The sequence below is a fragment of the Eubalaena glacialis genome, chromosome 10, assembly GCF_028564815.1.
Source record: "Eubalaena glacialis isolate mEubGla1 chromosome 10, mEubGla1.1.hap2.+ XY, whole genome shotgun sequence".
Lineage (NCBI taxonomy): Eukaryota > Metazoa > Chordata > Mammalia > Artiodactyla > Balaenidae > Eubalaena > Eubalaena glacialis.
Window position 1 is genome coordinate 98,003,157 of NC_083725.1, and position 27,924 is coordinate 98,031,080.

General features: G+C 41.0%; 1 protein-coding gene across 18 annotated transcripts in view; it reads left to right on the forward strand.

The window, feature by feature from the left end:
- Positions 1–27,433, forward strand: part of CD44 (CD44 molecule (Indian blood group)) — an 87,598-nt gene extending 60,165 nt beyond the window's left edge. For 3 of the 18 annotated variants that reach the window (XM_061201578.1, XM_061201580.1, XM_061201584.1), the window contains 11 exons: positions 119–232; positions 708–824; positions 3,627–3,755; positions 5,233–5,364; positions 8,308–8,409; positions 10,231–10,320; positions 11,197–11,403; positions 14,391–14,456; positions 18,825–18,896; positions 21,073–21,151; positions 27,084–27,433. In XM_061201578.1, coding sequence (XP_061057561.1) covers positions 119–232; positions 708–824; positions 3,627–3,755; positions 5,233–5,364; positions 8,308–8,409; positions 10,231–10,320; positions 11,197–11,403; positions 14,391–14,456; positions 18,825–18,896; positions 21,073–21,151; positions 27,084–27,288 — 1,313 coding nt within the window. In that variant the 3' untranslated portion in view covers positions 27,289–27,433. The remainder of the gene's footprint in view (positions 1–118; positions 233–707; positions 825–3,626; positions 3,756–5,232; positions 5,365–8,307; positions 8,410–10,230; positions 10,321–11,196; positions 11,404–14,390; positions 14,457–18,824; positions 18,897–21,072; positions 21,152–27,083) is intronic. The other 15 variants (XM_061201582.1, XM_061201586.1, XM_061201588.1 and 12 more) reach the window with 12 other exon arrangements.
- Positions 27,434–27,924: the final 491 nt, after the last annotated feature.

Genomic DNA, 27,924 nt, shown 5'->3' on the forward strand with positions numbered 1-27,924 from the left:
ATACAGCCTGGTATAGATGAATTACTCTATAGACTGAAGAAGGGAGAGAGATGCAAAACAAGTGGTGAAGGCTCAAGAAATAACATTCTCCTAATTACTTCAATCATCATTATCACAGTTTCAACCACACCACGGGTTTTTAACCACCCACAACAGAACCAGGATTGGACGCACCTGAGCCCAGGCCATTCGAATCCAGAAGTATCACTTCAGACAACCACAAGGATGACTGGTAATGGGCTACGCATACTTAATTAAAGATTTTTTTTTCCCTCAAAGTCTTTGATGCTGCAAAGGTCAATCATCGGGACACAGTGGGAAATTCAGTTAATATCTCATCACAAATTCTTAGTGAACTTTCATGAGGATACTCAATTCAGCTTAGGAGTCATTTGCCAATTATATCATCTGGGCACAAGATATTTTATGTTGCTTCATTATAAAAATGAATACGTGAAAATGGTTTGTGGTGCTCCTCTTGATAAAGTGGTTGTAGTATAATAACAGGTAATCATTAAGAAATTTCCATGCCTGTTGGTTTTCTCTTGGGAGATATTAGTGAATTCACTCAAAAGTATTAAGAGGAGATACTCAGAGGTACTATTTAGGCATCGAACCATTAGATGGCATGTACTTTAATGAAAAAACAGAACAATCAAAAGTTGGTTGATAAATAGTCACAGTGTATGTAACCATCATCACGATAGATGTGGACAGAAGTAGCACCAGTGCTTATGGAGAAAAATGGACCCAGGAAACGCACTCTTCTCTCAGTCACCACGGATATCATGATGAAGAGGAGACCCAGCATCCTACAGGCACAAGTAAGAATGATGGCGGTCACCAGTTCTGGTTTAGTTGAGTTAGTGAAGTCACTCCCGAGAATAGGGAAGACCTTTTTGCAGACATTGGCTACATCTTCTATTTCCGCACAGTAATTTCTTTTATCCCCAGAGCATGAAAAGCTGCCAAATTTGCACACAATTTCTTAGAAATTGGAATAAAATGCTAACTTGTCAGGTGGCCCAAAAGGCCAAAATGTTTAAAAAGTTAAAATGTTTAAAAATATCTGAGATACAGTTTTTGTGTTAAAGTTTCCCAGAGGTTCCATTTGGGTAATTTGTGTGTTTTTATGGAAATGTATGAAGAAGCATGTGTTCTTTTGATGCTTAGTAGTGGGATCTGGAAAGAAAGCATGACAAGTGCAAGGGTCTTTGGAATTCTTGTTTTCTATAAAGATCTTTGACGAATCCAGTTTCTTTTTCACATTCTGTTCCTCACTGCATTGTAGAAAGGCATCCCTTGTACTCTTTGGAAGAAAGTCAATCGCTCAGATGGTCTATATATGAATTCCTTGACTGTTCTTTTTGTGTTTTTAAGCCCAAGATAACTTGGGGAAGGCTTTGACGCTGTTATTTTTACTTATGTGCAAACATCTCAGGTTTCCTAAAACAATTTCAGGTCTCACTACTGGCCTATTAGGATAGGACAAAAACAGAAGTAAGAAGTGTATACTCTTCTTTTTTTATCTGTCTCTCAGAGAGATGCCTATGATGTTTGGAATAAAAGAAGCTTTAATTTAGGATAACAGCTTGTAGCATTTTAGAAATTATGGTTCAACAATGATTCTCATAGCCTTGAATACTTCTAAAGCAAAAATGTAAGAAACAATCACTTAGAAGCCAAAGGAGTTTGGGAATCCATGGTTTGAGGAGGTCTTCAGACAACAAAAGAAAAGTTTCAGACATCAGCTAGGACTGAAAAGGTTACTACCTCCTGGGCATTGTACTGAATACACCCAACAGGCCTACATCTCATTATTGACCCCAACAGATTCGATATACGCATGTGGATTATGGGCTGAGTTAACAAAAGAGTCTTCTGATAGAAGAAGGACATAAGAAACAGAATTCTCTTCAGAATGGGATTCTGTACCAGTCCCTTTGGGTCCTAGCAGTGTATTTTAGAAATTATTTAAGGCGGTTTGTACTTAAAAAGTGGAAAACTAAGAGCCTTGGAATTAATGATCCTATTGTCAAAAGATGGGGGGGAGGGCCATGATTACTGGAGGGTAGTTGAAAAACAGGACATCACAGAACCTAACAGAGGGAAAGCAGCAGCTGCTGCAGCAATTCTTTTATCAGGACTTGCAAAACATAAGTGATTCTGGTTGGTGATTCTGGGTGTTATCAAAAGAACATTTACAACTTCCAGAAGAGAGTCATTTGCAATGGAAATCCATTACTCTGCTAACCCATATATTGAAGACAACATGGGGTTGCTGGATATTTAAAGGATCATTGTGTTTTATAAAGAGAGAGGTAGAAGTAGTATAGAATAGTGTGTGCGTGTGCATGTGTGTGTGTGTGTGTGTGTGTGTGCATTTTTTTTCCTTTTTTTAAAACTTTAAGTATGCAGTCTATGTTTTGGGTTAATTTTTCTTTTTTTTGTAATTACACCCAGTGTTTTCTCTAACTTTATTATTTGTCAGGAGGTAGTGATTTAGTCAGGGGGAGGTAAAACTTAAGATTTTGGGGTTTTTTTCCCCTCCTTCTGGATAACCAGTTAACCCCAGGAATGTTTTGGCCAATGCAAGGGTGAAACAAGGACAGTAAGTTTTATTTTTTAAATGTCTTCGCAATTATCAAATCATACATGTTAATTTCTAAAATAATGAAATAAACCAGTTTTACAAGTTGCAAAGTATACTTCAGCTTGGCAAGTTTATACAGTCTCATTTTCTTTTTCTTTTTTATAATTGAGGTATAGTTGATATACGGTATTATAACACTCTCATTTACTTGATGAACTAAAACTTTTGTATTAGTCGCTACAGATGAAAATGTCAGTGGCTTTCTGATTTTTACCAAAGGCACCCCGATACAATTTCATTTCATTCATTATGCCCTTTTTAAAACTGGACAATTACAACACGGAGCGTTTGAAATTTTAAGCCTGTCACACACTCCTACTATTTATATAATGCCAAACACTGGCTAGAAAAGTTTTTCTCCACTGAATTAATTTTCTTAAAAAGCCATTTTGGCAATTTTAGATGCTCCATAGACATAACTTTGTAACATGTCAGTGGGGTAGCATCTCAATCATTCCCAGCAGCTTTCATGCTGGACAAATGCACTGCTGGTGTATTTCCAGTGTGTGCAATTATGAGTCATGTGACCACCTTTTGAGAAGACTTCCTACTGGGCTGATCTTGTCATGGACTGTTATATAATATACTCCTCCCTCCAAAATCACTGAAGACAGGTTAAGTTTTCTCAATGAACAGTTCTCTCAGACAGGATGTATGAGGCCATAGACTCTAGTAAAATAAGAATAATACTGGAATTCATAGACCATGGTCTGGTCCTAACTTTGTACCAACCTGGCTGTATGATTTTGAGCAAATCAAAGCTTCTTTGAGCCCCAGTTTTCCCATCTGAAAAGCTAAAGTATCGGGCCATTTGATTTCTAATATCCCTTTCAGAGTATCAGTGGTGTCTCTCCTTCCTGCTTTCCTTTTCTCCCTTCTCTCCCACATGTATATGCTCTTAAGGTAGAAAGATATGTGTTGGTAAGGAAATTAACTGAATAATAACAGCTCACAATTGACATTCTTCTCACAGCCCGGGCACCCCCTACTAGTACAACAGAAGAAACAGCTACCCAGAAAGAGCAGTGGTTTGAGAATGGATGGCCTGGGGAAAATCCCCAAATGCCAAAAGAAGACTCTCATTCAACAGCAGGGACAACTGGTAATGGATGGTTTCACAGGCAGACTTGGGTGAAAACTTCCTCTGGGGTTAAGTACTGGGCCTTGAAGACAGTGAACAAGAAGAGTTTGAAGGAAATGTCACAAGATGTTATAGTTCCTTAATCACTTACCATTCAGTCAACACAGAGCCAACCCTTAAGCGCTCGTAACAAATCACCAGAACAGAAATGGATACAGGCACATAAGGAGACACAGAGAATATGCCCTTGCATATGTCACTTTCAGATCTAATTTTGGGCATCCCCTAGTAAGACTGTAGGAGGGACTCTGATCTTATAAAATACACCCTTTTCTTTTGTAAAGGAATCTACTCTATGATATGGGTCCAGGCTTTACAACACAGTTCTATGAAATCCTGGGCTTGTTAGATAGCTTTTGGTCAGAACCTCAGTAGTCAAAGAAATGGAGCCAGACATTTTGAGAAAAACACCTGTCTGGTGTCATTTGGCCCTTTGTCATGTTTGTTTGGAGATTCCTCCTTGAATGTACAATGTTTTCTTCTTAGATTTATAAAAAACACCTCTCCTCTATATTTGAGTTGTGGGACTGGGGAGATTAGACCCAATCTTGTCAACATTTCTAAGTGATGCCAGATAACTTGGCTCTACCAGCTCCTGTGCATGATTCTTTTGTCTGTGTGACAGAAATATTGAAATGCATGCAAGATGCATTCTTGTAAAAGAATGTGAATTCCATATCGTTACTTAATATCAGTGAGAAATATCCCTATGTTTTTATTTGCAATATAGAATGTAATGCATGATGTTCTTCTGGTGTGTGGCAGCTTCTGAATGCATAGCTGGCAGAGCAATGGATTCAGTGACTGGATATGTGGTGTAGTTGTTGCTAAGGGGCTACTATTGTCATCTTTTCTACCTATACGTCTTCAGAGGCTCAGAGTGAAGCCAAAGCACGTGCTGCATTCTTATATGCCACTGTGCCATAAATCTCATTGTTCGAAGGTGATGCTTCTAATGGATTCCGCTCATGCTTTTGAGATGAATGGCATTTACTTTCATGTTTATCTCAAGGGAAGCTGTTACCTGATTCCTTCTCTAAATCACTACTGGCCTAATGTGCATTTCACTGGGACGTGGTTGTCTAGGAATGACATCATGTGTTTGGACTCCTACACTTCCTCCTTTAGGGGATGGTGGCAACATGGTGTGGGTAAAGAACTATTTCTCCTCCATCTTCACTTGATGTCTATAACTTCTCATCTATCCACCTGAGAGGTCGTTAATGCTTTTGTGTCCTCTGGTTCACATGCTGATTGCTAGGAAAAATGGGCATGAATGAACCTATACCTGCTAAAACATTCTGCAACTTCCTGGCCCTCTATATCCGGAAGACGGTTTCATTGTCTTGTATAGAAAATAAAGTCTTTAAAAAATCAGTGTATCCCTGGCCAAATGTCAACTAACACTTTGACAATTGCTTGAACTGCATTGTCACAGCAGCCTCAGCCCATGACAGCCATCCAAATCAAAGAGTGACAACGCAGAGCCAAGAGGACCGTTCCTGGACTTATTTCTTCGACCCAGTCTCACATCCAATGGGACGAGGTCATCAAACAGAAAGAAGGATGGGTAATAATCTCTGAGCTTTTTTATATATTATGTTTTTGAAAGCCCCCAAATGGCTATTTTCCTAGAAATATGCCCTTGGCTTTAGACCAGTCTGCTTTCCTAAGGAACTTTAAGTTTCTTCAAAAATTAGTTTTCTTGGTAAGACTGATAGGCACATGCATCTGAATCTGAAGTCCTAGATGAGAGTGGAGAATTTGGCAGGAAGGTTAAAGAAGGATTAGTCCTAAGATGATGGGAGTAGAAGTCATTTCCTCTGAAGAGGAGCAGTTTCAAGATTTCTTTTCCATTTACTTCTAAGTACAAGGTTTTAAAAAGAGTGAAGTGATGGATTCAGTGACTGTCTCCATTGTAGACCCAAAGATAAAACTTGTCTTTGGTAGAGAAATCTTAGAGATCAAAAACTGATGAGTACTCATTCCAAACAGGTAACTAAAAGGCTCAGAAAATGGTATTAATTACTCTTGCACACTTAGAAATAAATACTATACCCAGTGACTTAGGATTTAGACCACTCTTGTCCATCAATAAATGTTCATGAATTTAATGAATGGACAACTTTTACACAAGATGGAATCCTTGTTTTCTTAATTAGCATTCTTATTTACCTATAAGCAATTCAAAAACAGAATTAAACAAGAGAGAGTAAGAAAATACTAGCTGGAGTTCTGCAAGAATGGAAGATTGTTATTTTATTTAACAAATTTTTATATTTAAAAGGAATTTTTCCTTTATCAGAACCAGATGACAGCATTCCTGAGAGGATCTGAAAGAGTTGGTAGCAGGTGGTGCCCCTCTTTTCTCAGTGTTTACGAAGTGGAAGAATCCATGCTCCTTACTATATCCATGAATAGAATTATGCAAGTTTTATTTATTTATTTTTAATTTAACAAGATGTCTTGATCACAGAAATGTAACATTCCAAAAAGGGAGATCAAGAAAAGAACCAATATGGGGATATGAATTTTCAGTCGTAGCATTAAATATATTATCTGGGTCCAAACTCCCAAGGGTATACATGACACAAAACTACTGAAATGAGTTCTCAGAATGCAATGATAATGTCTCTTGGTATTGAGTTAAACAAAGTTATCTCCAAAATCAGTCTAACAGTTTCTATGGTTTCATTTCTCCAGAACACCCTAACTATGTTGTACCCAAATATTAGTGATCATATATCCCTTAAAGTACAATCGTCTTAAATATCTGCTAATAGAATTGTATTAATACTTTATGTGCAATGCATTATGGAGACAAACAATGTACACTTAATTCATGGTCCATGCTCTTAAGGAATTTAAAAGTTAGCTAGGAAAAAAGAACAGTTAGCTTCAAAATAGATCTAACAGTACAAGACAGTAAGTAATAGATGTCAAATGAATGCTGCTAGCAATAAACACAAAAGAAATTCAGAGGACCCCTTGGAGAACATCAGAGAAAGGTAGATTGGATCTGGTTTTTGAAAAATGGAAAAAACCCTGGGTAGTCAGAGAAAGGTAGTTGGAGAAAGTTTTTCTAGGAAGGAAACACATGTAAGGACAGGCTTAAAGGAAGGAAAGCCAAAGAGTGAATTTGGCAGAGTGAATGGATCCATATGTCACAAAGGAAGATGAGTGTGTATGGTGAGGTTGGGGCCATTATGTTGTGTGGCTGAAGTGACACCTGCAGGCCCATTACACATTTTATGCACATGGTGGCTAGAGGCTCTGATGATAACCATTGTGGAAAACCAAGCCAGTAAAAGAGCTTCAGAATCACTATTAAGTCTCCATACTGATGAACAGAAAGAGTTTCCGTCAAATTGATGATGTCAAGAACGTTACAATTGGCTTCAACCATGGAATGGTGTGATACCTCTTAAAGGAAAGATGAACAAGAGTGTCTAGAGACCATCAACAGGCAGGACTTCTTCTGGGAGAATATCCATTTGGGGTTTTGATTTGGATAAGTTAGCCTTTGCTCTTTTTTGAATAATTACTATTACTATTACTACTACTACTATTATTATTAAATAATAGAGTCAGCCATGTTTTGTCCTACAAAGATCTTGATACTCTTTTCTTTTTATATGTAAAGGCTGCAATGTAGATGTGGGTGCCTAATATTCCAGTGTTTCCCTCTGGAGTCATCTGGAGCACATTAAATCTCCCCAGAGGCAGCAGTGTGGGTGGACTTTGAATCCAAGAGCCAGCAATAGTGATGGTGTTTATGGTTTGTGTGGCCTCTATTTCACTCAGGACTTATTTCAGCAAAATCAATTTGTGATAGTTATTAGAAACAGCTTCTATAAATATTTCAGTGAAATTTCTGTACCACTCAACATTGTACCTGTTACATTCCAAAGACATTTCCTACTTGTGTTTATGGGAAGAATGATTCACTGACATCCATTGCTTCTTATTCCTTGCCCTAAAATGTTCCTGTAGCCTCCAACTAGATAGTATGGGATGATGATTTTATGTTTTATTTGTACATTCACTTTGTGAAGTGAAAGAGGAGCAAATGAGGGAAAGGGCTGTAACAAAACTTTTTTGCCACATCGAGGGGATGTGACAAAATGGTGCCTGAACCAGTGCACTTTGTCTTTTCTCCATGTGTCAGATCACTTGTGTAGAATGGGACAAGTCACACGTGGGTTATATTTCCATCTGTCTGCAAGGCTTGGGAGACCCATCATGTGCTCATTTAGCATTCTTCCAGATTCAGCAAAAAAAGAACAAAAATTGTAGCTTTCGTACAACTCCGCCTTTAAATGAAAACCAGTTACTTCTTGGGATGCTCTTTTGGAGAGATGATAATCCATTTCAATTCTGGAGAGGTGAATCAGTATGTGCTTTCTTTCCTCTTATACAGGTTTGAATATAAGAATAATTTGTCTCTAGACCATAAACAACCCTCAGATAGTAGTTAGGAAATCAAGCAATAACGCTGATTTAATTCCTTCAGATATGGACACCAGCCATAGTACAACGCTTCAGCCTCCTGCAGATCCAAACACAGGTTTGGTGGAAGACTTGGACAGGACAGGACCTCTTTCAGTGACAACTCGTAAGGATAATGACACTCGGTCTCTATTGACCTGTATTCCTGCTTCAGCTCTTGCTCTCCTCGGCCCCGATGCAGGGCTTGGGCTTGGTGATGGGACAGCACATTCAGGGCTTGGTGATGGGACAGCACATTCAGTGCTACGTGGCTCAGCTCAGCTCAGAACATGAAAGCTGTCTTCATTTTCTATATTTTCTTGATGGTTCTTTAAATCTGATTATACCTTCATTTGTGGTGCTTTCCACATTCAATGACTTTATGTTAAAACATAAAAAAAAAAGGTTTGGGACTCCATTCCACTTGATTTTCCTTTTCTGAGTAGTTATGTCAGTGAAATTCAAGACCACAGCTAGCACAGTGGTGTCTCTATGCTTTAACTGACCAGCTCCTTTTGATCCCCATCTTTCAATCAAGGCAGAAGAGGGGTAGCCTTTTTCAATGGTTGTAAAAACATGTTTTGGGGCCAGATAATCACAGAGAGTAGGGAAATCACATCAGCCCACAGAGGAGGAGCAAGGCATGTTGTTGACAATTGACATAGGTTGCAGGGCCTGGGAACAAAAGAGGAACATTTGCTATATCTCTTCCTATCACTAAACATCTGGTAGAAACAATGCTAAACTTCTAGTAGCCTTAATGTCCACCACAGATACAGGGCTATCCTAGAGATCACCATAAAGTCATTCATAATTTCTTGACTGAATATGAAAGAAATCCAGAATTAAGAGGGCCTCATTTCACTGTTTGCTACACATAATGGGCAGAGTCTTTTCATGTGAGCCCTTTTAGGCAAAGGGAAAAATCAGCAAGCACGTGTTAATTGTCAAGAATGTAAATAACCCAGTGTTAAGCATCAAAGGAGATGCAGATAAGCCTTAAAATGGTCCTTGCCAATGGAGGGTCTCATATTCCTACTTTATCCTACTTTATGTCCCTGTTGACTTTTGTTCTGATGTTGGGTTTGGGATTTGGTGACTGTCTCTCTCCTGGTTGTAATACTTACTTGGTGGTGGACATGGCTTAGTGGTGTGCTTTATGGAGTGCTTGCACCCGTAACTCAGAGGTCAGTCCCTTTCTCAGAAGAACACAAAAGAAACTAACTCAAAACAATGAAAGCCATTTCAGATATGGGCAGTGGTTCAACCTGAAATTGATATATATCAGTGAGGACCCTGTGTTTGCCCAGACAAGCGTTTCCTGGCATTTCAGTGCAGTGATGAGAATTCTCATCCACAGATGAGATCAAAAACCTAATAACTGAGTACAATGGTAACTTAATTTAATGTTCTTTAGAAGAGACTTAAGTGTTTCCTTGTATAAATTTGATCTGAGTTACTTGAGCAAGTTATTCTTGATGAACTTCTTCCTCTTTTGCGGTTACGTGTATAGTACCTGTTATGATCGTGTTTATTTTCCCTATAGTCACACTTCTTGACACACAGCTAAGGTGCTCTTGATGGTGGATAGGAACACTGGGATTCAAACGTTCCTTTTTCTTTGTCTCTGTGTTCTCTGATTTTCCTGAGTGACAGGAAGCAATGCTATAATTGGGCCAGGATGATCCAGGGTGGGCAAAGTTTTGGCCCAGATTTCACCTTGGCACTTTACCTTGTTTATTATACTGAAAAACAGAGCCAACTAGGGGCAAAGCAGAATTCTGTTGTGCATTTCTATCAATCAGAGGAGAATGGTGTGCACAAACCTTGGTATTCCTATGCATCTACCCATCTGACACCACTATATTAGATCCTCCCTGTCAGCAGATAACAGAGGGTTTGTTTCATGACTACAAATTAATACTGGATTCATCCCTCATTGAAACAGAACAGAGTGATACTCAGAGCTTCTCTACATCACATGGAGGCTTGGAAGAAGACAAAGACCATCCCATGACTGCTACTCCAACATCTAGCAGTAAGGACTGTAAAGCCCAGGTGGCTTCAGCTATTGAAAAAAAAAGTCAATGAACTCTGGGTGCTTTTGCAGTGTCTTTGGTGGAGGTGCATCAGTTGGCTGTTGTTGTGCTCTTACCCCGATCAGAAGCTGTGGCTGGTGATTGTTCTCTGATTCTTCTGCTTTGTAGATCTCTTAGAAGCCATCCTATATTAAATGCAAACTATATTTTTTTAATCTTAAAGTTTGGGTTTCTTGAACTCCAGAGTTAGTGGCTTTGTTTAAAAATAACAGATCGCTTATGTATGATTTGGTGGAAAGATCTGAACTATATCACTCTCTATTTTCCTTGCATTAATAATATTATTTTGCCATTTATCCTCTGGACCATAAATCCATGGCGCTGGTGACCAAGAAGCAGTGCCCTCTGGCAAAGGAAAGAATAATCAGAGCGTCAACGTCTTTGAAACTTTGCATTTGCTCTTCCAATCACAGGGAGCGTAATTTTACCTTTCACCTCAATAGCTTGTTTCTTCCACTTCATCAAAGGTGGGTCCAATTGAGTAAGAGCTCAAGATTATCTAGTACCCGAGTTGACTTCAAGGTAACAGTTCTAGTGGCATAAACCGTATTTTAACAAGCCAGGTAGATGATGCAACAAATGTCTCTTCTAGATATTAGGATCACCGAAATCTCTTCCGTTGAATGATGTCCAGGTGGTATTGATTGCAAAATATTGATTCTGTTCAATAGTGTAACAAACCACGCTGTCTTTTGCTCCATGTTCACAAATAACAAGTGGAAAGCTTTTGCAGCAATTTCACGTTCAGAAGACAAGCACACAATTGGTGGTGGTCTTACAAATGTGGGTTTACCATTGATTCCACCTCCACACAGATAGGAATGATGACAGAGGTGGCAGAAGAGGTGGAAATCTTCCTGAAGACTCAACTACTTCAGTGGAAGGTTATACTCCTTATTCTCCAGACACAAATGAATACAGAACCCTCATCCCAGTGACCCCTGCTAAGACTGGGTCCCCTGAAGTTACTGAAGTTACTATTGTTGGAGAGTCTACTTCTAATGTTGATCTTTCTTTACCAGGTAATTTGGCCATTTGTTATCTGGTTTGCTTTCTCTACAGGGAGAAACAACACATCCTTTCATATTATAAGGGACGTCTTCTGTGTAGGCTGTGATTAGACTGATTTGTAACATGGGAATGGCTTTCACACAGATCATCATTCTAGTGCAATAGATTTATTTTAGATAATGTTTTCATTTGCCTGTGAAATTTCCATTTATTTTTTGTGACTTGGTTGTTATGGCAGAATTTCTTTCTTTGTCTTCTTCCTGATCTTGTGATATATTTAGTTGAACCATATGAAGTGGATGTTTTTGTAAGTAAAAGTAGTCAAGTATCAATTTCATTTGATTCAACTAATATATGCCGCCTATGTAGTAAGGTTTTACCCAACTTGTGAATAATTTCCATATACTAATATCTTTGCTCTGAAGTTCTCTTTTATTGGTGATGGACTGGTGAATTTTACTTTTGGTGAAGGGCTTATGGATAACCTCTTCTAACTATGTTGTACACTTAAAACTATATGATTCAATCTACTATTAATGACTAGGCACCCTTTCTCTTGTTGTGATGGCAAAGAGATGACTGAAGATGACTTATTCAATTAAGTTACACATGGAACTAGCAATCCTCCGTGCTTCTACTTTTGTTTCTCTGTTTGCATTAAGAAACTAACATTGAAGAAAAGAGAACTGCAAAATACCCTGGCTAAGAAACTAAAATTGAACTCTCTCTTCCTGGTGCCAACTGTTCAAATGTTCTTACCATTCAACCATTAAGGGATATTTAAAGATTCATGATTTTAAACATATATATATATGGTAGCATATGTGTGTGTATATACATATAGTAGCATATGTCTTTTCCCATCCCCCTCCCTCTCAAAAGAAGAATAAATCTTATGAGAACCCAATATGTAAAACAGATAACAGCTGTGATACTGTGACTTGATGTGGGACAGAAAACCCAGAATGAGAATGCCACGTGCTTGGCCTCTATCCTAGAGCCCACATGCTTGGGCTGCCCATCCCAGGGCTTCAAGGAAAACAGTTTTAAAAATTACTAACCTCGGGCTTCCCTGGTGGCGCAGTGGTTAAGAATCTGCCTGCCAGTGCAGGGGACACGGGTTTGAGCCCTAGTCCGGGAAGATCCCACATGCCACGGAGCAACTAAGCCCGTGCGCCACAACTACTGAGCCTGCGCTCTAGAGCCCGCGAGCCACAACTACTGAAGCCCGCATGCCTAGAGCCCGTGCTCCGCAACAAGAGAAGCCACCACAATGAGAAGCCCGCGTACCGCAATGAAGAGTAGCCCCCGCTCTCAGCAACTAGAGAAAGCCCACGCACAGCAATGAAGACCCAATGCAGCCAAAAATAAATAAATTTTTAAAAAATATACTAACCTCGACAGTATTGGCAAGACAAAAGCCCTTACATCCGTTGGTTCTTTATTCAGCATAGGTCTGCCCTCAGTTATTAAAAATACCTAGCAGCAGTGTCAGTATTCTTCTGGAGAAATGAATCTTAGAGCACTGCCTGGTTTCTTTGGGCAAAATAGAGCCCTTTATGAAGCCAAATGAATCTAAATTTTAAATGGCAAGTTTAATAGTTACAGTAGCCTCGAAGGATTACATAGTCTATTTGTTAGTAAATAAAATACTTTCTACAAAATTGATATTTACGTACCCTGATTCCTTCTACATTCTGTGGTGGTACAGACAGATGTTCCATGGTTCTCCATGGATTAAATGATATATCACCCTTGGTTTTCTTCCAGAACACTCAGATAAGGCTCATTTCCTCCCATACATTTTTTTTCTCTCTCTTTTTGCTTGATGTTAAGAATGAACATCTGGAATTGTGGTGGTGATGATGGTGGTGGTGATAATGGTGATGGTGGTGGTGGTATTGGGGGTATTGGTGTTCAGCATTTCAGCAAATGCTGTTTTCAGTTTTTCTAACCATCAGCCGAGGAACAAAGCAATCTATCTCCCCCGTACAATTACATAATAGATTACAGGTCACCTATGTCTGCCTTGTCTAAACAAGGACATGGTGAAGATCAGATTACTGTGTATTCCTTTTAAGAACCTTTCATAATGGGTGACCATAACCATTTTATGAACTATTGTCCTGTGTTGTTTTGCTTTAAGATTCCATTACAGTTTTGGAAAATGTGTGGGGAAGAGGGAGAAGATCGAGAGTTTCCATATGCTGAACCCAAGATTTGACCTGTAGATCCAGATTTTAGCAATTCATAAACTTGCCTCAATCTAAAGCCTTTTGGTGATGGATGTTTGAGAAGATGGGATTATAGTAACTCTTGGTGTTAAAAATACAGATTTAATTTTGGGGAAATATTATTTGGAACTTAGTCTAATAACCAGGCGCACCTTAGCCACGAGTTAGTTATCACCTCCCCATTTCTTTTTCACTTATTTTCAGACTCTTTTTCTCTAAATAAGCAGTTGACTTTTCTCTTTGAATCCTTACATGATTCAACCCCAAGATCCTTTATTGCACACCAAAACCTTTTTCTATTTCCTGCCTCAGAGAAATCTCTTTAAATGTCTCATGCTCTAAGCCACAGAGTACACGCATTCGCAGTGATCACGTTTGTCATAATCCAAAGCATATAGTCCTTATTTCAAAGACACAGTATCAAATCCCCACCTCACACTTGCCAAGACCTCATAATATTTTTGGTAGAGTGTTACAGTTTGGGGATTTTTACTAAAGCCACACTTCCTATGGTCATCCTTGCAGGTCTGTGCTGTCCCAGTTTTTAAAATTTTGATTAGAGCTCTAGACCACTCATAAGTAGATGAAGCAATGAACAATATTTCATATCGTGGACCCATTCAAAGCTCCTTTGTCATTGTTTTTGGCTACCTTTAAAAGGCTAAACTTTGTGATGGGCTGTGTGAAAATGCACACGTGGGGAAAAGCAGATGGCAGTGTAACTGAGCACACAGTACTGAACCTCCCTTTATTGCTCCTTACAGAAGACCAAGACTTATCCCATGACCCCAGCGGGAGGTCCTATACAACTCATGGATCCGAATCAGCTGGTGAGTTTGAGCTGCTTTAGTCATTTATTGTTATTGTCGTTGAACCTGCTGATTATTAATGAAGTATGAGTCAGTGTCTCCTGAAGAGTGGTTCTCATACATTCTTTGCATGCATCACAGTCACGGGGAGGACTTATTAAACTACATTGCTGGGCCTTATCCTTAAAGTTTCTGATTCGGTAGGTCTGGGGTGGAGCCCAAGCATTTGTATTTCTAATAAGTTCTCTGGTGATGCTGATTCTGCTGGGACAGGGACTCCACTTTGAGAACTACTGCTTTCAAGAAAATTCTTCCATCTGAAAGGATCAGGAAGAATTCAAGCAGGCACTCAGTTTAACATTGCATTACACCAGAGCGATTAAGAACATGGGTTTTGAAGAAAGAATGGCCTGGGTTTGATTCCAACTCCTCCACATGCTAACAAGAGACCTTGTTTAAAGGATCTGAGACTCGATTTCCTAACCAATAAAATTGGGATAATAATAATTGTCACAGGGCATTGTTTTAAAGACTAAATGATGTATACTTGTAAAGCATTTAGCATAACCTCCCCTCCCGGAACGTGGCATAATAGCTAGCCTTTACTGAGAATTTACTGTGTGCTGGTGGCATTGTTCTAAACACTTTACATGTATTAGGTTGGACCATATGAAACTGCCATTTCTGTAGGTCAACAGTCAAATATCAGTGATTTCATATGTTTCATCTATTATTAACTCATTTAATTATGTCAGTACTATTATTATCCCAATATTACAGATGAGGAAACTGAGGCTCAGAGAGGCTAAGCAACCTGGCTGAGTTAACATGACTAGTGAGCTGAGTGGTGGAGCCAGGTTTCAAGCCCAGAGGTCTCGTATTGCCTCTAGAAGCAGGATCTGGAGAAAGTACCCTGTCATGACCATTATTACTGCCGTAATTACTGTAATGATCACACCCCTAGAAACGTTACTCCAGGCAGCAAAAGTAGACCATAAGGCAGGTTGACTTGTGACCACTGACGCTGGGGCTACTGAGAGGTTCTGCCAGTGCCGTCTCACTGTGGTCTCCCTGAGAGTCACCGGTCCAGGTGACCCCATGCAAACCAGGTAAGCCATATGAACTATTGTCCTCCCCTTCCTGCCCAAGTGGGAGTAGGGTTACTTCCAGGCTTGAAGATTCACACACTTACAGCAAATATGAAGATGGATATTTACATGGTGGCTTCAGTAATAACCTATACTGTAAGAGCACAGGAATGTTAGGGCCTGGTAGAAATGCTCCTAAAATAAAGACAGAAGTCCCAAGCTCTCTGGGGGCCTTGGGCGGGGCAGTTAGCCTTTCCCAGCTTCAATTTATTGGTAAAAAGGAGATCAGAGCACTGGCCTCCGTTACCTCCTAGAGTTCTTGTGAAGAGCGTGTGGTATCAGCAATTTGAAAGTGTTTTGGAAATGATATGGATCTCTGACTAAAAAGAAGTGCTCTTTAAAATCGAGAGACCCCAGCCACTCCAAGTGTGGTCCCTGGACCAGCAGGGACATCACCTAAGAGCCGGCTGGAGATGCAGACTCCCCAGTCATCCCAGACCAACTGAATCGAGAGCTGCATTTAAACTAGGCCTACCCTCCCCCTCCCCCACTAGGTGGTTTGTATGTATATTGAAGTTTGAGAAGCACTGTCTTAGACTTTTTCCTCACAGTCAGAGCCAGTTGAATGATCTCTGTGCATATGTCTTAGATTGGATCTCACCTCCCAGCTGCACTGTCAAGCATCCCTCTTTGCAGAGCTTCCCCAGCCAGCCCTACCCGGGCTAGATTTGCAGGCCTCTAGGGTGCCAGGCGAGGCGGCCTGCTGTGTCTTGTGCATCTTCTGCCATCTTCTTCGGCTCTCGCTTGAAGTGAGAATCAGGTGGGCGGGAGCAGTCTCTTTTGTTTGCCTCCTGTGCAGGTGTGTATTGTTCAAAGGGGAGGTTTCATCTGGTTGTACACACACCCAGATCTTTCCTTGCTGGGAGCACTTTTTTGAACATCAAAATAGAGATTATGATCCATTAGTGGCCTCCCATTCAAATATCAAAGGCTGCTATGAGTCAGAGAAAGACCAGCGAGAGTGGCTGTACCTCTTGGGTGGTTTTCAAGGCAAGGAGCTCTAGTTTAGATGGCCAGTATCCCATGATCTGTACAGGCAAACACCTGCCAATAATGACCAAGGCCTCTGGGAGGCAGCTAGAGGAAGCCCTTTGGACTTCTTCTGAGGTTTATAAAGTAAAAGGCCACTGTCAAAATGGCCTGCTGAAACAGCCAGATGTCTGGTAGACTTTGTTTTGCTCCATTTTGAGTTTAACAAGAACATCAAATTGCATAAACAGGAGCCATTCTACCCAAAATAACCACAGCCATCAAAATTTCAGAGTCCCCTATGTACAGTCTACAGTTTGACCCTCTGAGAAAAGACCATTTAAGGCCTGGCCATCTCCATTCATGGATTAGCCAAACAGACTTCCTTGGTTTTTTTCTTCCCTTGGAAGCCTTCAGGATTCTGCTGTGGGGTCCTATTGGGTAGGGAAAAAGAGTTGATTTTAGTGGGAATTTTTCACATTTCGCTTTGAAGCAGTGGAGAAAGCACAACACACACACACACACACACACACACACACACAAACCAAAACTTTCATTTGGGTGAGTGTCCTTCACAAGATGTCTTAGAAGTTTCTTTTAAAACATAATTCCTCCCTCATTTTGATGAACCTCCCGTTCTGACTTGTGGATTCTTTATATTGTGATACTTCCTGTTCCTTCCAGTTTGAGATCCTTTATTTGTCTCCTTATTTGGTTTTGTAGCAGTAGAAAATGTTGTCTTCTAAGCAATGCATGTTTCGGGAATATATTAACAGGCACTCTCCTTAGGGTGATTTTTCACAGACAGAAGGGGCTATTGCCCCTCCCACCCCAAATCCTTACTTTTTAATACCTATATTTATACCTATTGAAGATATTGGACGTGGTTTTTAGATTTGTTTTCTTTTTTTTTATAACATTTTTTAAAAATTTTTATTTATTTATTTTTTGGGGGGGGCTGTGTTGGGTCTTCGTTTCTGTGCGAGGGCTTTCTCCAGTTGCAGCGAGTGGGGGCCACTCTTCATCGCGGTGCGCGGGCCTCTCACTGTCGCGGCCTCTCCCGTTGCGGAGCACAGGCTCCAGATACGCAGGCTCAGTAGTTGTGGCTCACGGGCTTAGTTGCTCCGCGGCATGTGGGATCTTCCCAGACCAGGGCTCGAACCCGTGTCCCCTGCATTGGCAGGCGGATTCTCAACCGCTGCGCCACCAGGGAAGCCCTAGATTTGTTTTCGACAACCTGGAGCATTTGAATCCCCGAGGGATCTTGTTAAAATCAGGATTCTGAGGTTTGGGATGAGGCCTAAGACTCTGTATTCCCGGCAAGCTCCCACGTGACGTTGCTGGTCCAGGGTAGCAAGGTCCTAAATTAAAAACAGAAAATTGTAATGCTACTGTGTGCAAGCTCGTACTGCCCGCTGCGTGACAGGCCAATTAATCAAGAGATGAGGTGTTGGGGCCAGGAATAGTGACTTTATTCAGAAAGCCCGCAGACCGAGAAGATGGACTGGTGTCCCAAAGAACGACCTTGCCTGAGTTAGAATTCAGGCTTCTTTTATCCTAAAAGAGGAGGGAATAAAGTCAAACTTTTCCTGGTTTCCGCTCAGCCTCCGGAGGGGATGTGTTAGTTTCTTCCTTCCTGCAGTCCTTCACAGGTGAGGCTGATAAGAATGTTTCCTATGAGTGAAACAAAGATATTTTACCATAATGTTCATTCCCTGGGAGGCAGGGTTCCCAGAGATGGGCCACTATGTATAATTTAAGCTTATAGGTAACATCCCTTTAGTGATTGACTTGTAATAGAAACAGAGGTTCTTCCCTATTACAGTAACCACACACAATTACCATTCTTGTGCACTTCTTTAAACCTCTGTAAAATGATGATGAAGTGGATTCTATTATTACCCCATTTTATGAGTGAGAAAACTGAGACCTAGAGAGGGATGACTTGACCCAGCAGATGTTGCTGGCAAGAGACAGAGGTAGGGCTTGAATCCAAGGCTGTCCTGCTTTACAGCCTCTTAAACACTGCATAGTACTGCTGCTGAGAATTCTCATGCTCTTGTAGAAAAATAACATTTCCAAACCTTAATCAAACCGAGTTTTTCTGGGGAGGTGTTTTTTCATGCAACACATTATAAATGTCTGTGGCTTGGATCTATAAATAGCTTTACAGTGATGTAGCACATAGAGATTGGCCCTATGTGCTACTCTGTAAGAAACTTGTGGTGATGCGTGCCAAACTTTGGTTGAGAGATGTTGTTTTTCTCTTTAGGGCACTCAAGTGGGAGTCAGGAACGTGGGACAAACACAACCTCAGGTCCTATGCGGAAACCTCAAATTCCAGGTGAGTTTTGAGCTGTGAAGGAAAAATAACGCTAAAAGCGGGTCTCTCTGAATGTCCCGGAAAGGAAGCAGAGACCAGCTGGAAAGCGTATTTTCCTACATGTCTAACCTTGAACCTGATGGCTCCTCTTTTCAAGCTAAAGGGTGAATGAGAGCACTACAGCCTCTTGGTGGGAAAGGATGGAACATTCCTTTTGTCCTCGGTCCCATAAATGGACTGAGCTCATATTTAGACCTGTCCCTGGTCTGTCCCAAAGAAGCGCCATGTTAGTTACTACAGCTTCCTTCCCAAATGAGTGATCACCCCAGGGGCTCGTTGTCATCCCCTGACCCTTCCTATCCCAGTCATCTCTTTACTTCCGGGTTTGGGGTGAAGCGGGTAAATTTCCCCTTGCATTGCAGACAATGGGGAGATACAAGGGTCATGTTAGGTGGAGTGAGAATATTCTTCTGGCATAAAAACTAAAAGAAAAACTACTTTTTCTTGAGGGACAGTCTTTACTGATCCAGACAGAAGAAAGTTTCAGAATGTGTGATGTGCAGTGAGAAGGCTGGGCCACTTGGCTCCCTTCAGCATCAGGATTTAAGGCATTTGAGGCAAATTCTTTATTTGACTTGGGCTCAAAACTGGGCATTTGTAAAGGGGGATTACAATAAAGGAAGGTTTTTCCTAGGGTGGTAAATTACTCTTTTAACTTTTAACTCTCTTTTACAATAAAGGAAGGTTTTTCCTAGGGTGGTAAATTACTCTTTTAACTTCAGAGGTCTCCAGACTGAGCTTCCCTTGGGGAGAGGGAAGAACGTGGTATGGGCCGCGTCCCCTTACCTCGGCTTACCTGAGCAGAGCACGTGGAGAGGGGGAGTGGGCTGAGGGGGTGGGTGGGTGGGATGCAATTTGCTATAATCAGGCAGCAAGATTTTCCCCAGCTCTAGTGAGAGTGAATATGGAGCATCTCAGGGCTAGAAACCTGGGAAAAGAACAGAAATGGTAACTTCCTGTCAGCCTCCCCACCTCCTAACTCTACCTCCCTCCCCAAACTCACCTAACCAGGGAGAGGTCAGACAGAGGCAGTACTGAGCAGGAAATCAGAGGAGAATCAAGCTTCCCAAAGAAGAATGGCCAGTGAATGGCTTCCCATTTTTCTTGTTCCTTAAGCTTTAGTTCATTGCGTGGATATACGGCCCACTTTGCAATTGACTTGCAAATTGTCAAGTCATATTTTAATCCTACTAAAGCTTGGTTTTAAAACATATAAATAACATTTTATTGGTCTACAAGTGATACATTAATTTTTGGAGACATTTTTGAAAATACAGCTAAACAAAAGGGTAAAAATATAAATCCCTTATTATCTACCTCACCATCCAGAAATACCATGGTTACCATTTTCATGCATGTCCTTTCTGTTATTTTTCAATCTAATTTCTATACAAACATGTAATTATACACACTGTTTAGTAAACTACATTCCCAACTGGTTGGCTACAGCTTTCCAATGTCATTAAATACTCTTCCCCTGTATCTTAGTACACAATACAATGGATGTACCCTAATTTGTTTAACCAGTCCCTAACTGTTGGATAGTAGGTTGTTTCCAACTTTACTATCACAAATAGCACAGTAATAAACATCTTTATAGCTAAGTCTGAGGTCCTATATATTCCTGGAAGTGTTAATGATGGATCAAAGGCTGTATATCTTGAAGGATTTTGACAAGTTTTGCCAAATGACCCCGCCCTACACACACAGGAATGTCCTTTTTCCCACCCTCTAGTGGCCTCCATTTTTGTTCCTTAATAAAATGTAAGGTGAATGCTCTCATATAGGAAAGGAATGCTCCTTTTAAGGGGTGCTCCTTTAATTTATTTAATAACATTGCACCAAAGGCATCTACAAGTTTCCACAGGTCATTCTACACATTTTTGGAAACGTGTTTTTCTTGGGAGGACTTGGAAATCTTGACTGATGATTAGAGATGAAAACAAGAGTCCTGTTGGGCAAAGACCTATAGCAAAATGGTTCTTCCAGTATTATCTGGCTATTGACTGGACCTTTGGTTGGACCCATATATAGAGCTGACTGTAATTCTTTTTTGGACCAGGTCAATTTATAAAGTGCATTTCTGTTTTCACAAGCTTATTTCCCACGTTCATGGATATCTTTTGCTTCCCACCAGAATGGCTGATCATCTTGGCATCTCTCCTGGCCCTGGCTTTGATTCTTGCAGTTTGCATCGCTGTCAACAGTAGGAGAAGGTAAGGGGATGCTCCTCAGGGCCTTCAACTTTGAAAGGGCATCATTTAAACTTGGGCTGTATAACTACTAAGTATAAAACAGATAAGCTACAAGGATATATTGTACAACACTGGGAATATAGCCAATATTTTATATTAACTTTATACGGAGTACAATCTATAAAAATATCGAATTACTATGTTGTATACCTGGGACTAAATAGAATATTGTAAGTCAACCATACTTTAATCTAAAAATAAGAAGCCTTAGGTGATATGTCCTTGCTGCTCAGAGTGTAGCCCCTGGGACCAGCAGCCTTCACGCCCTGGAAGCTTGTTAGAAAGGCAGCATCTCAGGCCCTACGCCAGACCTCCTGTATCAGAGTCTGTGTTTTGATAAGACCTAAGGGATTCATGTGGACAGTACAGTTTAAGAAGCTCTGCTCTGGCATACTCCTTAGATAAAGGAGACTGTGATTATTTGGACATCTGCTTTTAAATAGTGGTTGACTTTTTTGTGGTTCTTAATTTGGGGGGGGGTTAAGCCCGTGGAGACTCTATGTGATGAAAGTTGTGCAATATCTCACCAGGAAGACATAAAAGATATTCTCATTCATTGATTCATTAAACACATATTTATTGTGAATTCATAGTGCACAAAAACGCTATATAGAGATTCAGGGGTTGGCCCTTTAGCCTGTCTGAGGCCCCTAGAAACTTCTAGAACCCTTACCTAAAGCAGGCATTGGGTTTGTGTTTTTATTTGCTGGTTTTTTTTTTTTTTTTGGAATGACAGTATTTTCTGCTTTCTGGAAGCTGTCATTGAAAGGATTCAGGTTACGGCCTAGGTAGAGTTCCCTGAGACTGAGGTGTATGAGACAATAAAAAACTTTCCTTAGGGAAGTCTGAAAAACGACAGCCCCCTAGAACTGGCATGTGGGCTGTTTTCATACTGTCAAACGTCCCCTCTCTCCTACCTCAACCAAGGCCTATCGTTTTGGAATGTACACAATGCATATACCTGATTGAGCTGTGACCAGGCTCTAGAAATAATGCTACCTAAAATGAAGTGAAGGAGAACAGTAATTCTAGCATCAGAGGAAATGAGCTTTCACAGGGGTATTCCAGAAGTGTAATTCTAAATTTCCTGTTCAAGATGCTCTAAAGAGCCACGATTTTTCTCCAAGCAAATGCAGAGGAACATTTAACATTTGGTAAACATTCCTTGAGGTTTCTTCTTATAAGGCAAAAGAATCTTATATACTTACATACAGGTCAGAAAATGCCCCTCCATTTGGGGAAAGACCTGGAGAAAATTCTAGAATCTTTCTTGTTGGCTTTTGGAAAGCAAGAAACAGCTCATTTCATTGCCGTGTTACAGCCCATGCAGTATCTCTACTTATCGGAGGAAATCAAATAATGTCGTTTTACACTGGTACAAGTTAAAGAAAGTGCTTTTAAAGTCGAATAGCTGTGTTGCTATCTGTACCTTTGAGGGCATAATAAAAAAAAAAATTAGTCATGATAGTCAATTGTATAAGGAACAAAAACTAGGAAAATAAATCTGAAAGACCTCCTAGAAGTCTCCCATGACTAAATGGAAAGAGCTTTTTTTTTTTTTTTAGTTGAATTTAAATAATGCGATTTGAGGGAGCCCTTACAAAGAGTCTTTATACTTTCCCTCGGCTTCTGTGTTTTCTCCTAGATGACTTTTGCTCAATTAAATATGAATTTCCTATTGTCAGAAATCAATCCTTTTGTTCCAGGCCCTAGAATGCACCACTTCTGCTCACATATACAGTCTATAAGCTTTGTGCATGTCACCATGGAAACGCTGGCCTCAGATGCTCTCGGCGTCGGGGAGAACTTGGAGAAGCATCTCCGTTGTCCCCAGAGCAGCTGGAGTCCCTAGGGTGTAGCTGGTTAGCTCCTGTGTCGCTTCTCATCATGTCTGCAGCGAAAACGGGCCCCCTTGCTTTCCTCCCCCTCCTCCCAAGACCAGTGGTCACCCTGGCAACAGGCAAACAGGGACACACAGGATCTGGCACAGCAAGTGTCTCACAGGGAAAGTAGCTGCTTGGATGCTGTAAATTACTATGTCCTGATTTGATAATCAGAAACAGATTTGCCACGTAGCTAAAGGGTGGTTAACAGCCGCACAGGCCCCTGAATGTGCAGTGTGTTTCTAAAGCCGCCAGCCCGTTTCTAATCCTCTTAAAAGGCTGAGGCCTTTCTGCTTTGCACGTTGCATTATAGAGGGATACAGAATCCTATTTTCATCAAAGAAAGTTTGGTTGAAGAGAAGAGGCCTACAGCAGCCATTCATTTATTCAGCAAACCTCTTTTGAGGGGTGGCTACGACAGTCAACACTGCAGAGAAGAGGAAGACATTAAAACGAAAAGGGTACCATCCCTTCTCTGCAAGAATCTTGAGCTTTCGTGACACTGTTGGCCTGTTGAATTTGAGTCAGCTAATGTTTATTGAGAACATTCTCTGGGCCAGGCCCTGTTATGTGAATTACAGTTAAAAGATAAAAGTGGAAAAGCATTAATTGCTGAAGTGGAGGTGGGAGAGTTAAACATGGGCTTCCATGAGGAAGTGATCGGTGAGTTCCATCATCTTAAAGCTGTAGCAGTGTAGCTCACTGTAATCTCTGCTCACCCAGTCTCCTTTTGCCCTCTACAGCAGAGGTGTCCAGTATAACTTTCTGTGACGACAAAAGTGTTCCACATTTGTGCTAATACACAACCACTAATCACTTGTGGCGACTGAGCACTCATAATGTGGCTAGTTAGACTTAAGAAGTGAATTTTAAATTTTATTTCATTTGAATTAGCTTAAATTTGAATAGGCACATCTGGCTGGTGGCTACTGGATGGAATGGCAAAGCTCCAACACAATGCAAAATAAATCTCTAAATATCTTTAAGGACTGTCAGGTAGAAGAGACAGAAGGTCAGTTGTTAAGTTACTCCCCACCCACCCAAGTCTTTCAGGATAAATTCCCCCATGCCCTAAAGATATGTCACCTGGTTCTAAACCCCACCCGCTCCTGGCCAGGCTTCGGTCTGGCGTCTTCTACATCGTGTCGTCACTGCATCCTCAGCTAATGCCTGAGATTGAAGGGGAAAGGAGATACAGGCAAGAGGCAGTTCAGTAAAAATCTCTGACCTTTAGAGTCATAAAGTCATAAAGTTGCAGATCCGGTGTAGTTCCTGCCGTAACTAGCGGGGTAGCTTCGGGTGATAGGCTCGACTTCTTGGACTCAGAAAAGAGGTTAGCTGGATCACCTCTGAAGTACCCTCAGCTCTAATGTTTCTTTTAACATTCCTGTAACTAATAAGAATGATAAAAATTAGAACTTGCTTTTTAAAAGTGCTTATGAAATGCCCGGAGCACCAAATATTGGGCTGAGTTATTTATGAGCATCACCCTGCCCTCCTGAAAGAACTCAGACAAAAAACAGAGACCATGAATCCAAAGGGAAATGGGGTCAGGACCAAACTCAAGCCCAATATTCCTAAGCCCTGCACGTTGAATGTTACCCACTTTCAAAATCAGCTTCGTTTAGGGTAATAACATTACTCCCCACTTCACCCCCTTGCACAAACATTTTTTATGAGTATAAATCACTTCCCCGCAATATTTCATCCAACTTCTCAAGTGCACATTAGGTAGGTGAATGGGATTTACTTTAATAAGACACCTGTTCTCCAAAAAACATCTGATGCAAACTATTATATATAGAATGGATAAACAACAAGGTCCTACTCCATAGCACAGGAAATTGTATTTAATATCCTGTGATAAACCACAATGGACAAGAATATGAAAAAGAATGTATATGTATATATGTATGTATAACTGAATCACTTTGCTGTACAGCAGAAATTAACACAACATTGTATAAACCAACTACACTCAATAAAATTGAATTTAAACAAAAATCTATCAAAAACAAAGAACATATGAGATACCCCCTGGCAATCTGAAAAAACATAAGCAGCGTCCACCTTTGGCCTTTTCCATCATCTTCAGAGTAAATATAACAAGGTGGGTGGAGGTAGCCAGAAGAAACAAACCAAACACATTTCATATGGCTCTGGTTATATTAACAATTACAGCAAGTGCTTCTTGAACATTTACTGTGTTCCAGATACTGTTCTAAGTGCTTATCCAAGGCCTCGGTTTCCTCACCCCACGTTGTTCAGAAGAGCAATAAATAAAACAGCGGTAGACTTATGTATCCAGTGCCAGTCTCTGTTTCAAGGGATTTTCACAATTCTTTGACACTGGTACTCTTAACAGCCTGGTGTTACAGATAAGAAAGCTGAGGTTCAGAGAAGTGAAGTGAGTTGCCCCAGGTCACACAGCGTTAAGGTCCCCAAACCGGGCCTTCCAAGCCCCTGCTCTTGTCTATGTGGACTGCATCCATATGCCCAGCCCCACAGACCGTCACAAGTCAAGCATCCTTCTTCCCCCGACCCCTCATCAAGCGTCATGCCAGAGGAGACAGGATCAACCTCCTATTCAGGGGGTATAATGTCTACTTCCTCAAACAAGGGATTAAAGTTTATGGCCTTGGCAGTCCCAGAGGGAATGGCCCATGATCATGAATAATAGAAGCTTTGTCTGTACAACTCCAAATATCCAGTGGCAAAGTGAACAATTCTGACTTCATACTGTTTCCAAATCTCCAGATGGTTAGTAGCATGAATAGAGTGTGGCAGAGCCCAGGCTTTTGGTCATAAAAGCCTAGATTTGAATATTGACTCTGTCCCTCAAGCTAGTTTCTAAACCTCCCTGAACCTCAGTTTCCACTGCTGTATAATGGGAATAACAGCTGCTTTGTGAGATTATTGTAAGGATTACATGAAGTTACATGCAAAGTGCCTGGCATTCAGGAGGTGTCCAATAAATGCTTGCCCATTTCCCCTCCTCCCCACTCCATGTGTAGTTGTGAGGGTCTGCACCTCTGCTTTTGTTTAAGCAGCGTCTGACTTCTAGATGTGTGGCAATGATTATGTTACAGGAAAGAGGAAGCATTGCGTCAGGCTGGGTATGATAAGGCAATGCTCTGACCCAGCAACAAGGCCAAGGTCATGCTCTTCCATAGAAGACCTTCTGCATTTGAATCTTAAGTAATGTTACTGAGAAATCTTAAAGTAATAGTGAACAACTTGCCTAGGAGGTAGTCAAACCTCCTATATCCAGGGTTATACGGCAGTTAACCAATGTTAAGAGAAAAATCAATATGGCCTTATACTTCTAGAAAAGAGTTGTCTCATTCTTCTCGGTACTTGCAGTAATAACCCTGACAAGGCCCACAACGTGTTGACTGGGAGAGGAAGTAATGGGACTTCCCTGAATACGCAGATCAGAATGATTTACAGTCATTCCGTTGATGGTTTATCTGAGCCTGCAGAAACGGCTGGAGTTTAAAAGAGGCAAACATTTCCCTTCCGTAGTATGGTGGAAGGAGAGTTAGAACTTGGGAGTCAGACACACCGGGATTTGAATCCCAATTCTTTTAGTATTTGTTGAATAACCTGGAGCAAGTTATGGAATTTTCTGAGCCCCAAGATTTCTTTGGCTGTGATAATGGGATAATAATAGTACTGGCTTCCCAGAGCTGTGACCACTGATTCTCAAACTCAAGTGCACATCAGAAAGCCCTTGAGGGTTTGCTAAACCACAGACCCTGGGCCCCTCTCCTCGAGTTTTCTGATTCAGTATGTCTGGGGTGGGGCTGAGAATTTGCATTTTTAACAAATTTACAGGTGATGCTTTTGCTGCTGGTTCAAGGACCTCGCTTTGAGAAGTGCCACTTGTTAAGAGTCAGTAGGATGAAACATACTCAGATCGTCATCAACTGTAGTGATGGTGGCAGTGACAGTGACGATGATAATTGGGTCATTGCGCCCATTTCTCATGTGATTTTTTAAATTATTAGGTGTGGGCAGAAGAAAAAGCTGGTGATCAACAATGGCAATGGCACTGTGGAGGAGAGAAAGCCCAGCGGACTCAACGGAGAAGCTAGCAAGTCTCAGGAGATGGTGCATTTGGTGAACAAGGAGTCGTCAGGGACCCCAGACCAGTTTATGACCACAGATGAGAGGCGGAACCTGCAGAATGTGGACATGAAGATTGGGGTGTAACACCTACTCCATGACCTTGGAAAGAAACCATTGTCAGAGACATAATCTTTACAGGGAGCTGGGACACTTCACAGATGCGATGTGCTACTGATTGTTTCATTGCGGATCTTTTTTCAGCATAAAATTTTCTATTCCTTTTTGGGGGTTTTTTTGTGTGTGTGTGTTTTGTTTCTTAAAGTCAGTTCCAATTTATAAAAACAACATTGCTTTCTGAAATGAGGGCCCAGTTAATAATCGGCAAGAATTTGACTGTTCCAGTTCCCACCTAGAAGCCTTTCACCCCCGCTGGGGTGTGCTATGGATGGCTTCTAGCAAAAGCCACACATCCATCTTCCTGACCCTCAACCTTCCCTCCACCCCACCGACCAGGGAACAGCCACCTGCTAAGGACATCCCCCAGGGCTAAGAGAGATTGGTCCCTGGGAGGAAATTTGAATAGGTCCATATTGCCTTTCCAGCAGCCCAATCCCTGGACATTTCTTTCCAGTGGGGTAGGGGAAGGGGATGTACTGGTTACACATCCCCTTCTACAGACCCCCTGGAAAATTCTCAGATGCTTCTGGAAAATACCCAAACGGTGAAGCTATTTATCTGTAGTAAGCTATTTATCTGTGTTTTTGAAATATGAAACCCTGG